We start from the raw sequence: 14,683 nt of genomic DNA on the forward strand, positions 1-14,683 counted from the left end.
CTCCAGAATATAAATTTGTAAGCATAGTAAAAATATTTTTTTTCCCTCATAACTTTTTGAAACCTGTTTTGTACTTAAAACTTACAATTTTGTTAAAAACTTACACCTGCAACTACTTCCTAACTGAAGTAAAATTAATTAATGATATGAAGAATAGCATACCTGCTGTTTTAACTATATTAATGATAACTGAAAAATCACAACAAATCAAGCAATGACATCAAATACTGTAAGAATAAATATACTTACAAAATGTTCATTTGAAGGATCTCCAGCTAATAGCAAATTGGGTAAATCAACATTTAGGGAAAACTATAAAAAATAATTATGCCTGAATTTAGTATATTTTATGAAAGCAAAATAAAAAAGTTTTTAATAAAACTTCAATAGAGGACAATTAATGATATGTAATTGTTCAATAGCTATGAAGATTTTGTTGTATGCTCAGTTATGTTTGGAATCAACTTTCCACTACTGATCCTTGAAAACTAATCATAGCTTTCACAAGTTAATACAGGAAAGGTTTTTTCCAAAAGATGATGTCAATGCAAAAATATTTGCCATATGTTTAACAAGAGCTTTAATAGTTAATTTATCTCTCACAGAATAATTAACTAGCTTGTCCCTTATTTCTTCACTAGCTTTTTTCAATGGCCACTTACAATGTGAAAGACTGTGTATCATTTTAATATCAAGAGTGCTTAGAGGAAATAGAGCTACCGTGTTCATTTATAAAAATGAAAGAAATGTGTTTTTTATTTCAAAAATTGTGTTTTTCAAAACTGAAATTTCCTTAAACCAGAAAAGCATGAACGAACTACATATCTTTATAAACTAAAAAAACAGAAGTGACCAGGTCTCCTAGTTATAATAAAAATGCAAGTACAGTAATTTGTTCTAAAAATGTTCAAATGTAGAAAAAGGAATTATTATCAGGGGTACAAATTAAGAAAATTTAGGCACTGTTCCATAGGTTTGACTAAAAAGTGGCAGCAACTAAAAGTTTTGATATTATCTGAACACATCTTCACTAATCTATCAACATGCACTTATTAAATGTTTAAAAAAGGTCAAAAATTAGAGAAATAAAATAATTTTTACAGATATAATATTTAAATTTTTGTTAACTGTTTCAAGGATGTTTGCATTGCTAATTTGCAATATTTTCCCCTTTTCTACTCTTTCTCGCTGCCCCATTCCTCTCTTTCCAACAAAACACTTTGTCTGTAGCTTATTTAACATCCCACTGAAATACAAAAGCCCTACACTGACATGAGCATGAAAAGAACTGGCTTACGGCACCTAGCATGATCGCATCTGTCACTCTAGCCCATCAGTTGTACCAGCCATAAGTAAAGAGTTAAGCAAATTAGGAAAATGGCAACTGGAATAATCAAAAGCCTAAGGTGTCCTAAATTTATAGGATATTATTACAATTTAGCAAAATTTAAATTAACATTCAGCCAGATTTTAATGCATTTAGTTACAGATCAGAATACTAAATAGAAAGCTGAATATTTGGTATACCACTAGCAGGGCTCAAAATTAACAGATTATCAAAATTAACCACTGATCTGCATCCACTAAAATTTGACGCAGACTACCATCAGATAATCATCATTGGTCCCCAGGACCTTTAAATGATGTAACAGGATGGTCTGCTTTTCTTTTTATTTGGGTTTTGATAGATCTGTCCAGAATAACATATTTCACAGCTGTAAGCATTACTCATTTTCTGCATTGCAATTTTTCATTTAAAAATAATTATTAATGGTCTCCTGGACCAGTTGCGGATCTAAAGATATTGTACCTTCGTTTGATCTGTTTCTTAGTGCATATTTCATCATAACATTACTTGTATTGTAATTTTTCATTGTAATTCGTGTTACCCCTTTTAAAATGTAAATATAATGTAGATGCGTAAACTGGCTAGAGAAAAATTTTATGGATTTATAGTGTCTAATAGTAACAGAGCCTTTAAACAATCAAATATGAAATAAGATTTCTATTTCTTAATTTCTTAAAACTAAAAATTTAAACAAAACATTTAAAAAAATTATTAAACCTTAGCATGATCCATAAGAAACAAAAGTACTCCGAGAAGAGATGAAAAATTGGTTCTTGCAACATACATAAAAAGAGATTTATTCAGAGTGAAAGGATAACCAAGAACTTTCAAAAGTTTAGGCGCATCTTCCTCTAAGTTCTTCACTTCAAATGTAGGTTCCCAAAAATTTACTAAAAACTAAAATAGAATATTTTAGTTAAATTGCAAAAATAAAAGAATTGCATTTCAAAGAAAATTTAATGACACATACTTGGAATATCATTTCATATTCTTTCTTGCTAGGTTGCAATAACTTAGTTTGGGTTATAGGTGCTTTAAACTCATATTGAAGAAGAAACTAAAAGGGAAAAAAAATAATTAGCTTTACTTCATTTAATTAAAAAAATATATGTACAGCAGTCTTTAAATAGACAGTTATTAAAAAATTAATAGGTTTGCTAAAAATACAAATTCTACGTTTGCAAATTACAAAATAATTTAGAAATGCTTAGTACTAAATTGTAGCGGTTTTTTACCGCAAAAAGTTTTTGGATCCTCCACTGATTCATAATGATGTGCGAAATACTAATAACATATGTGACAATCTGGAGATTTTTAATATTTGCAGATATTTATTTAAAAAATACATAAGTTTTTGCTACAAAAAAAATGCGTTTGCATGAGCATATATTTCCAGTGTGGCTATTTTTCTAAGAGAAAAAAAAAATATTCTGATTGTTAAACAAAATAAAATACTGGCTAGAAAAGCCTGAAAAATACTGATTCTGCTATACAGGAATATTGTGAGTTTGCAGACATACTTTTGGAATGTTTGGGTAGACTAGGGTGCACAACCTTTTTGAGTGAAGGGCCATTTGCAAAGCAAATTAACCAAGGAAGGGCCACCTGCCCAAGTATTTAGACAGACATGTTGACAGCAGTTATAGGTAGTTATTGTTATTTAAACATCATTGTCCTAGGCACTAAATTCCTTTTATCAGTTAACTTTGTAATAAATTTGCATAAAATTAAATACTTTTAAATGTTAAAAATTAAAAACTGCAAAACTGATTATATAGGGGGGAAAATAGAATCAAAAATCAGAATCAATTTATAAGAAAAAAAATTCAGATAAATTGAAATAATTAAAATTTGTGGGAAAATTCATGTTTTTTCAACTTATTACATAATACAAAAGTCCATTTAAACGTAAAATTTAACATTAAGAAATTTGTTCGTAGAATAATATTTGAAAAAATATTGTAGTTATTAAAATAAATGCAAGTTAATTACTAACCTTAATTACCGTTTAATTTGTAGGGCTAAAAATGATTCAAATTAAACCAAAACCCTTTCAGCGCAAAATAAGATTCAACATTTAATAGGGAATAAACTCCAACAAAGGAAAAGAAACAAAACTTAAATTTTGAAGGAACTATTTTCTTTAATAATAAACTTTTTAGATGCTTGATTACAACTCTTTATGACCAATACTTTTTTAACCTGACACTATTTACAATCAATACCCATATATATCAACAATTATTAAAATTTACATTACTTTACAATACTTACGTTGATTACACTTTTTTACAGTAAAAATTTAATGATTTATAAATCATTTCCCAGCATATAATCGTAAATTATATAAAATGGTCCATGAAGGTAGAAAATGGATTAAAAAATTTCTTAATGGTTATCCTGCAATTTCCAAATATTGTGATAATTTTATCTCCTTTATCATCTCTGGTAGCTTCATCAGGCCATTAAATAAAAATTTAATGATTTTGTTTAAAGACTACAATCTTGAACGTGCCCAGTTCATTCTGGAAAACAGTCTTTCTACAGAAATTGTTGTTGTGGGCAGTAATAAGTTTAGAGCAGATAACTAAATCAGTTTTGGGAATTTGTCCCGGGTGGCACTCTTCCTGATTTAAATTCTGTGAATACCAATAGCGATGTGGGATTTTTAAATCGCTTGAACACGAATTGCTATGCGTGATTTTTAAATTACGCAAAGACTGACAAGGCATGATTTTTAAAACTTGTGAATATGAATCGCAATATGTGGTTTTTAAATCATGTGAATAAAAATCTCAGTGTATGATTTTTGAATTGCAAGAAGAGTAACGGTGTATGATTTTTTAAACAGCAGAATATGAATCGCGATATTTAATTTTACATAGTGAGAATACGAATCACTATGCGATTTTTACTGTATAATTATTACAACTGAATCTCAAAATGAAAACACGCATTTAGTAATCCCTTTTTGAAGAGTCCGATTTGTGTGACTTTGCCATCAATCTTTTTTTTCGGTAGTTACTGCTATGGATTTCACAATTTTTTTTAATATGATTATGATTTACAAAAGACGAAGAAATAAAATAATTAGAGTCTTTTCCCCCTACAAAATACAAGAATATCGACATAATATTAGAATTTTAAAAAAATATATTACATATTCAGTTAAACCACTTTTTTTTCCTTTGAAGCAGGGTTCGTTGATTTAAATCAGCTTGATTTAAATCACGATTTAAATCATGATTAAAATCAAATGATTTTTTTAAAAAAATCATTGATTTAAATCAACTGATTTTTATATATATATTATATTGATTTTAAAAATTAAAAAACAATGCTTTAAATTATTGATACTTTTATTATTTTCTTTTCTTAGTTTTAAAATTTATTTTAAATAAATTGCTGCATTAATTAATTTTAGTTAACGAAATTACTTTTTTCTTGGAGTGTGTTAAACACATTTAAAATTACATGTTTAAAAATCTTTTGATTCTTAACATTGAAAGTACAGATTAAAGTAAATATTTAATGCTGTCTTAATATAGACTTGCATAGCTGTAGAAAGTAAATAAACATGCTTTTTTTCAAAAAGCAAATGTTAATTAAAATTCTACCCTTTGATTAAAAAAGCATGAAATTCAAATCTACATTATAGTTTATTGATGGAAATTTCTATATTTCTAAAGCTTGAGGTTATATTAAAAAGAAATTACCTTAATATGCCAAAAATAGAAAGAAAGAAAAAAAGCTGACTTCAGATATTTTTTTCCTGATATAGTGTCATTCTTCCCTATCAAAGTCTATTTGAAGCAGTAGGGTTATTAACTGGTTTTTATTTTTCTTCTCATAATATGTTTACGGTATCTTTGAAATTATCAGATTTTCTTTTGTGAAAAAAAAATTCCAATAAGTACATAGATTTTTTTAAAAATGTTTTTTAGCTTAACTTATGTATTTTGATAAAGGATTGAAAATGAATATTTTAACATAAAAATATATAGATTGAATATTTATTTTTTGATGAATAACAACATTTATAAACACAATCTGTTGCATTTATTTTGCCATTTTATAAATCATGAGGGAAAAAAAGAGATCACAGTTTTAAATTAAAATTATGCTGTGCTAATTGAAACTTTGTGTTATTAGTTAAAATAGTATTCTTTAAATTATCTATTTTATCTTGTCTTTTAATTTCAATCATGCCTTTGTATCAAAATGGTCGCTATGCATTATAATGAAAAATTATTTTAGTAAGTTATAGCTTCTAAAATATTGTTATAATATAGTTTTAATATTAATTTAATTTTGATTAAACATTTATAAAGTTTTTTTGATCATAAATTAAAGCTCTTATAGTGTATTTAAATAAAAATCAAAAAAATCTGATTTAAATCAAAAAAATCCGATTTAAATCAAAATAATCCGATTTTTTAGATTTTTTTTTAAAAAATCAAAAAAATCACGAACCCTGCTTTGAAGTTGACGCTTCTGTTACTTTAAATAAACACGTATATTTGTTATTTTTAAAAGTATCTTGCAGAAAGATATTAGTATTAAAGAGGTATGTTGCAGAAAACCAGAAAAAATTCTGCTACAGGGTTGATGAATATTCTTAGAATAATCTCTTTCTTAAAGAATATTCTTTTGAGGATATTCTCATCTCACATCTTTAGTAGTAATAGCTAAGAACTTTATATTTCTCAAACTATAATTTACAACTATGAAAGAAAGAAAAAACAGATTTATACCTCATACAGATCATTTGCTTTCTTTTTTTGATATACTTTGTCAGAAAGTGGTCTCGTTTCCTTAGATATTCCCTTCGGTTCATTGCACAAAGAATTTCGTACACCACTGTACCTGAAACATATTTTCATTTTACACTTCTTTCAACTAATATTTTGCAACAATTTATGTTTGAATACAAACACAAAAAAACACACACACACATTGACAAAGTTATACTTTAAAACAAATGAGGCCAACCTTTCACACAGAGCAAGAGTTAATTATTCTATCTATGAATTCAGTTATGTTTTTGTAGTAAAAATACATTTAAAAACATAAGTGGAAAATCTAAAATATTTAATTAGCTATTGTAAGAACTTTTATTATATTACTTCACTCAATGTTAGACAAAGGAAATTTACTTAAATATGCATCTTATGGTATTTAGGAAAAAAAGATAATGAGAGACGTAAACTGCACAAGGGAGGTTCTGAAATCAAATCGAATAACTTAAAGTTTGAGTTCTTGCATTTTCAAATAAAATATGTCTCATACAATCCCCTAAAGTGCCATATTTAATAATGTGCAATAGATAGGTGACTGTTGAGTTTTCAAAAATAGTTGTAAGAAAACAACTCAGAAACAGTTCTGCAATAGTCTGAAAGGCAGTTGAATTTTCGAAAGCTCAATTTTTAATTAATTGAAGCAACATTATTAAATTAATCGTAATAAATTTTTTTTTAATAAACTAAATGTAAAATCAAAGCTTAGACCCAGAACAAGTATAACTCAGGACTGATTAGAGTACAATACCCTTCTAGGTAAAAGCTAACAAGAATTGATTTTATCAAATGGTGCTATCCACATTACATAGAAAATACATTAAATCAGTAAAAAATCAGTTCAGTACTAATTAAACGAGATTGACTTGTTCGATGAAAGAAGATTGACTTGATTGAAAACAAGATTGCCTTGTTCGAAATCATCAAAACAAAGAAATCTACTACAGAAGTTGGATTTTATAATTAATTTAAAAATTTGTTGGTTCTCAACTGATTGTTAACTAATATGCAACTGATTTAAAATTTGAAATGGTAAATTAATAAATAATTAATATTAAAATCTTGAATAATTAATATTATAATCCTGAAAAAATGTCTAAAATTTTGATTTCATTGAATAAAAATTGATTTAAATAAAAATTTGATTGTGACAACTTTGTCGTAAATACATGTCATTTTTCAATCTTTTTTTTCTTCTTTTCTATAATCATTGTTTTTTTTTTCACTCAGATAATTTTTACAAGCAATATTTTTGTCTAAAAAGTTCCCTTTTTCAGTTGCACAGTTCAAATTTTGGTATTTTAAAATCAAGCCGTTTATTAAGAATTTTTTCAGCAGCTGATTGCCATTTCTTGACTATTTCCTCATGGTTTTTTTCAATTCAAATATAATTAATATGATGTTACTGATAGCAAATTTTATATTTTAGTTATAACTTTTTCAAGGGTTTGATCGAAGATATCATTGCAAATGCAAATCTTTATCGTTATTTCCCTTTCGGCTATTATTACAATTGCTTTAAATTTCTTAAATTTCTATATTTTTAATAAGTTATTAATACTTTTACTTATTTTCAAAATATATTTTCAAAATTCCAAAATTGTGCTCACTTTAAAGCCTAACTATAATAAGGTGCAAATGTAACCAAGGAGTTATTTTTCATTTAAAATAAATCTTTTTTAAAAAAATATATTTTTTTTAATGATATATTTAAGAATTTTGTATATTTTGGTGTCTAAAGAGATATGATAATATTTGAGAATAATGCCCTTTTTTGTGATATGTTCTTTTTTTTTAGGGGGAAATAGTGTTCTTTTCAATTTTTAGTACCCCACCTTTTTTAAGGTGAAGAATGATAACTGACTGATACTATGAATTCAGTTCCTATCTCCCTTCATGATACTTAATGTTCTTTCATATAAATTTGTTTTGTGTATTGGAAGAAAACTGACACACGGAATGCCAACTTATTTTTCTTATAGTCATTGTTTTACAAAATTATTGACAAATGATAAATCTTCAATACATAGCCCAACTTTTGGTAGAGCACAGGGAACCAACAAGTGCTCTCAAAGCATAGTTTGAAAACCTCTGCACTGGTTCATAACAATTTTTATGAGTAAAACCTGTCTTGACCTCATTAATTTATTTTACATTTGAGGGTGAGAAGTTGTACTAATGAGTATTTTTGTAACGCTTCAACCATTATGATTAAAAATAGCAGTTTTTTTATAAAATTGTCATCTAGGTTCATCTCATGGTTAAAACCTTTAACAATCTGTTTTTATTCAATAAGTATCTATTGCTCTAAAAGTTAAACACACAGTAATTATGACAATAATTAAGTAAGAAAGCTTCGATCCTTTTTTGTCCAGTATAATGGAGTTGATAAATAAAATTCAATTTATAAGTGAAAGTTGCCATGAAACAAGCGAGTTTTCACCACAGCATGCCAATGCTGTGATAATTTTTGGTACCGTTAATAAATAATGAAAGTGATTCTAAGTTAAAATTATGCATAACAAATATGGCCAGTTACAATAAGAGTATTTTTATTTTATGGAGGTTTCCGTAATTTTTCCAACGCAAAGATAATCACCAAGTGGCTCATGAGAAACAGAGCGAATTCAACAAACCCCAGGCAAGCAGCTATATCAGTGTTTTCACTACAGCGCGAGAATCTCGCATATTTCTTTCTTTTCTCGCATTAAAAAATTACTACCGTGAGAAATTCGGGCATTGTATTAATAAATTTCAAAATTAGCAAACTTCTCGCATTTTGGAAAAAGCTTCAAATTACGCCATTTAGAATAAAATGCTTTTCACTTTTCTTCCTGGATCTTTCAATATATTCAACATCTGTCCCGTTATCTAGCTTCCCTATTTACCAGTGTTGTTCAGAGCCAGGGTTGGGTTTTTGCCGTCAAAAACTGGTTTTTGACACGACAGTGGTAAAAATCGTCAAAAACCTACTGTTTTCTTTAATTTATGGCATATAGCGGACAATATATTATTTTCACTTAATTGCCTTTATAAATGAATGTTGTAAATGATTGCTATTGATTTTGCAGCTATATACATGTATTCTTATAGAAGGATATACATTCATACAGAAATATTGCAACATACTTATTGAAAATAGTGATACTTAACTTTTATCATTATAGCTTGATTTGCAAAGGATTCAAAATTTTGCACTTCTTAATTGTTAGAAATAAACAAACAAACAAAAGAACTTGGAACTATTAATAAATTCAAGAACTAAAAAGAAGAATTTAAAATTTGGCATTTCTTAAATATTAGAAATATGCTAAACAAAACTTGTAACTACTAACAAACTCTAAGTCAGGAATGACTTGACATTCTTCAGTAATGTAATATGCCAAACAAAATGATGCTTGGAAATGTTGAAAATTTTGTTTAGTATCCTAATATTTTACTTCAAATAGTATGATTTGATATAATCATGTTGGGAAAATGCAAAAATCTGTTCTTAAATATCTTTTAACAACTTTTTTTCTAATTTACTGCCAAAAAATGAATTAATTTTAAATCTTAAGCAGTTAAACTCAAATTAAATACAGTTTTATCAAAACTATGGGTTTTAGACAGTTTTTGACAGAGGGTTTTTTGACATGACAGTAAAAACCATGGTACAAACCGGTAAAAACCATCATGTGTCAAAAACTTCCCAACCCTGTTCAGAAAATTTTCGAACAACAGAACACAACCACGCAGGGGTCTGTCCAGACATTTTGTGAAAGGTCCGTTTTTGTAAAATTGTGAAAAAATTACTCGTAATTTGTGAATATAAAATAAACGTTAAGTCACATTCTTTCAACCGGGGTCCGCTTTTGTGAATTTGTGCAAATAGGGTCCGTTATTGCAAAAAAACGTTTTCAAGGAGTTTTTAAATTGTAAAGACATACAAGATTATGCTTAACACTGTAAAATTATAATTAAAAAAATTAAATTTTCAAAAATAAACAACTACTGCTGCTTCTGAGATGCAACATACAAATATTTGATATTTAGCCTTTACTGCTGAAAGCAGAATATTTACTTCGGACGAATAAAGGAAGAAGCGTCTGCCGAAGACAAAACTTAGTTTGTTTACATCTGTCTTTCTCTCCCCCCCCCCTGGGAAGATTTTATTCGATTAGCAAAACAATAATGAAGATAAACAAATTTGTGAAGGGTCCGATTAAAAGATAATTTATTTTGTGAAGGGTCCGTTTTTAAGTTAAAATATTTTGTGAAGGGTCCGCTTTTATGAAAAGATATTTTGTGAAGGGTCCGTTTTTATGAAAAGATATTTTGTGAAGGGTCCGTTAACAGACCCAAATTTCTTCTAAACAGACCCCAGCCACGTAACCCCTTTCAGAACGCATTTCTCTGCAACCACGTGTTTAACGTAGGTAAGGTTTCTTCATGCAAGACGTTCAAATTTTTTATGCACTAATGTAAGATGGACAAATACCTTGTAAAGGCAAAATCTTCTATGATGATGCACCAAAAATATTCAATGCTTTAAAAAATAGAAGACATTAAAAATGTCTTATAATTAAAGAAATTATTTTTTTTCAAGAGTTTTCTTGTTTTTTTAGTTTTTAGAAATCTCACTTAACTTCTTGAAATCTCACCCTGTTTTTGAGAAAGGGTTAGAAATTCTCACCCGTTTTTTTTCTATGATGAAAACACTATATATGTATTCTTTTTATTTTTAATTTTGAAAATTTATTTCTGATCTGCTACAGAATAATCGCCAAGTGCTGGAAAATTCCGGGGAGAATCCCGCGAGAAACTAATACAAAAAACATCACAAAAGAGGATAAATGCTGAAACACCCACAGTCAAACCTTTACATGATTTTATATAAATAAAAAAATATGTCGAATCAATGTGGCCCCTTAGCAATCGAAGTTAGAGCGACAGATCGCGCTACGATAACATCCCCTAAAACATCACAAGATATTCTACAAGATGAAATTAATTAGCTTATCTACACAATTTTGATAACCTTAAAATATGTAAATAGCAATTTCATAATATAAATACCTTCGCATAACTGAGTTTACAGATTTTCTTTCTTCAGAAGATGCTCTTCTTTGATAATTACTACCGTATGAGTCTCTAGACTTACAAGCAGAACTTTCAATATTTCTATGCATACCTATAGATGAAGAGCGATGACGATTTGTATCGAAATTAGATATTCTTGACCTTCCACCACTGCGGTTTACACTAAACATATTTCTAAAGTAATAGTTTAAAAATAACTTTAAAAGTTTTAATTACGGTAAACACAAGACCGTTCAGGAGAAGTTTTAAAATATTGAAAAAAGGCGGTAAACAGTTATAAACAGGGTACCTGGTCACCGCTTCAGAGCTCAATCCTTTAAAAATACACGCTTATAGCTTTCATGGGATGAAGAAAGATATTTGAAAATAGACCATAAGAGGCATTTCCACTGCCACTGATTCATAGTGTCGTAGATTTCAGGAACCCGTAAGAGGAACAGAAGGTCTTATCTTCTCGGTGGCAATAAGAAATCTTTTTTCTTAAACCATATTTTTGTGGTTTATCTCATTATAGGCGTAAAAATATATATTTATATTCATTTTTTATAGTAAGTGCTTAGTTGTAATAGTTCTGATATAGAATAAACTACACTACACTAACTAATAAACTATTTCCAACACTAGGGAACGCTGCAAGCTCGGTACCGCCTAAATTTACGGGTTACTGTTTCCGTTGTATTTTAAAGCTATTTGGCATCTTTGTGTTCTGAGATTCTTGCAAACAATGGACTTGATTACTTATTACTTGTGTTTACAATGCTAACAATACTTGTGTTTACAATGCTAAAAGTGTTAACACTAACGTAAGATGGTGCACGGCTTGCAACAAGAACAAACAGTAATAAACTTATAGAAAGAGGCCATATCAAGACTGCCAAAAAAGCGAGTTATTCAAAATCTAGCAGCCATGTCACCTTTTTTAACAATGTATGTCTAAGTAACTAAAACAAATTTTCACTTGAAACTCACCAGAATTACATAATAACATTGATATCTTATGAAATACGGCAGATTTGAGTCCAGAAATTATCTAATTTATTTCTTTTATTGAAAACAAAATTATCCGTTTGAAAATATCGCCTCGTAGAATAACATGTAGTAAGCAGCTGCAAGCTTTCTAACCGTAACTAGAGCAGGCATACAGCTCGAGATTGTTATTGTTTACATTTCTACTGAAAACACCATCCATATGAAAAAATATAAAAAGGGATAATAAGTCGTGTTCTTATTTTTAAAGTTAATGAAAGCTTTTGCTTAAATTAGAAATGTGTTTTAACGTAATTCATAACATAGCAATAATTAATTTGCTAATTTCATTCACAAATTTAGAGTACCAGAATATAATAAAATTAAATTAGAAAAGGAGCATATAAAAAGAAAATTTAATTCTGAGAGTGAGGCATTTTTGTGTCCAATAAAATTAAGGCTGGGATTCAACTGAAACAGACTTAAGACACGCCACTCGACGTATGCGACGGTCTTAAGTTCGGGAAGTTACGCCTATCGTCTTAAATAGCTATTCAAGTGAAACACTTGCGTCGTATCTTAAATGTACCCTGGCTTAAGACGGGGATTTTGTTACCTGTTTCTCCCTACGATCAGCAGTGACGTCAAAATATTTTTGTCCAATCAGATTCTTTTGCACAGTGAATAAACAAGGAAAGAAAGCTACAAGCATATATCGCATATCGCGTAATAAAGCTTCTTTATAAGCTCCATGATTAGTTTCCGTTTATTAATCGTTGATGTTTTAAATTTATTTGAAAATAAAAATATAAATTCGAAAAATGTTTACGAAAACAATAGTGATTGCAGAAATTTTCAATGTGATCCAACGAAAGAAAAACAATTAAGATTTAAATAAAATCATACACATATCTAATAACAATTGTTATTTTTATTATTAATAGTTTTAGTTCAGAGGAGTTTAAAAATTTTAATAAATAAATTTAATGATGGTAGTAAAAGAGAAAGAAAAAACATTTATTTATAAAATAAATTAAAAAGAACCTTTATTTTGTGCATTGAATTAATTTTTAGTTTCCTATTGGTTAATGCATAGTCTTATAAATGAAAAGTAACATATTTCAAATAATTATCAATATTAATATTAACTTCAAAAATTACTGATGCTTATTCTAAGGTAGAAAGGCTTTATAAAATATTTAACTATTTTGCTAGACATGAGAATAATAATTTCTCATGGCACATTTTATATGTATAAAAACAATATTTTTAAACAACTCAATTACAAATAATAATTTAATTATCTATGCGGTGCTGTTTGTCGTTGAGTGTACTTTTGAATTAATTGTTGTTAATCACTTTAAAAAAGAAAAACAATGAAGCTAATGACTATTAATATTTTAATAAATGCATTGTTGTATGCTACTTTTAATGAGATTAAATCGTAACACTGAATCCTACGTTAGCCAAAAGTAAATATGAGATATATGTTAGTTGAGTGTGAAATTGTTTATTTGAACAAATTCTTACTCTTAAGAATGACATTCATGAGTATAAGCTTATCAGTATGCTTTAATTTATCTTGTGCCTTTTATATATCGATTTCTATCACATTAAGTTAACCTGTCCCTCTTTTAGCAGAAATGCACTTCAAGGGGAATAATTTTTGGAAGAAAAAAACTTATCTTTTAACATGATTCAAAGCACTTTATTCTCAAATGAATACCATTATAAATTGAACAAAAAAGCTGGAATTTAATTTAGCAAAATCCATATTATAGTTTATTTCTAAAGTTGCTATCAGTGCTTCTTTTTAAATAAAAAACAAACTTTAGACCACTTTAACTTTTTAGATAATAAATTAAAAATAATTTAAAATAACTATGAAAATAAATATAAAATTGAAAAAGACTATATTGATATAAAATTGAAAAAGACTATAATTCAATACTACTAATCATTATTCAGAAAAGTAAAATTTCTAACTAATTAACTCTGACTTAATTTATGTTATTTTCAAAACTTGATTTTTGGTTTAGAATAAAACTGCATTTAACAGATATTTTGAAGTTAGTCAAACTTAGATGTAATCATATTATGATAGACTTTGAATCAGTAGGTCAGTACTCAATAGATTTTAAAATCGGTTAAATATTATTGATCTTTTTTGTAAGAAAAATGTATTTCGATAGCCTAAGTGCTATATACAAGTTATTTTAGGTATCTAAACAAACTGACTTAAAAACCATATTTGATAACTACTTTATGCTAATCTGCAAGAACTGAAAAATTTTAAAAATTATAAATTTCAATTTACTATTAACATGTACGTAACAGTAAAGGATAGACTACTTCTGAATCTTATTTACGTAATATAACTTTAAATTTTTTCTCAATTAGTGAAATTTTCATTACAAATATTAATACTAATAGTAATTTTAAATGTTAATTAGGGTTTTCACCACTTGTCATTTCTTAAAAGAAAAAACAA

General features: G+C 27.6%; 1 protein-coding gene across 1 annotated transcript in view; it reads right to left on the reverse strand.

The window, feature by feature from the left end:
• The window catches only part of LOC107439544 (kinetochore protein NDC80 homolog), a 53,182-nt gene extending 41,625 nt beyond the window's left edge, over positions 1–11,557 (reverse strand). Inside the window, exons 1-5 of the mRNA XM_087165783.1 lie at positions 11,203–11,557; positions 6,103–6,214; positions 2,319–2,405; positions 2,066–2,245; positions 250–312 (exon numbers count right to left, since the gene is read on the reverse strand). Of these exons, the coding sequence (XP_087021909.1) occupies positions 250–312; positions 2,066–2,245; positions 2,319–2,405; positions 6,103–6,214; positions 11,203–11,396 (636 nt within the window). The 5' untranslated portion in view covers positions 11,397–11,557. The remainder of the gene's footprint in view (positions 1–249; positions 313–2,065; positions 2,246–2,318; positions 2,406–6,102; positions 6,215–11,202) is intronic.
• Positions 11,558–14,683: the final 3,126 nt, after the last annotated feature.

This window comes from Parasteatoda tepidariorum, chromosome 6, assembly GCF_982258835.1.
Source record: "Parasteatoda tepidariorum strain Cologne lab strain chromosome 6, Ptep-v5.0, whole genome shotgun sequence".
Lineage (NCBI taxonomy): Eukaryota > Metazoa > Arthropoda > Arachnida > Araneae > Theridiidae > Parasteatoda > Parasteatoda tepidariorum.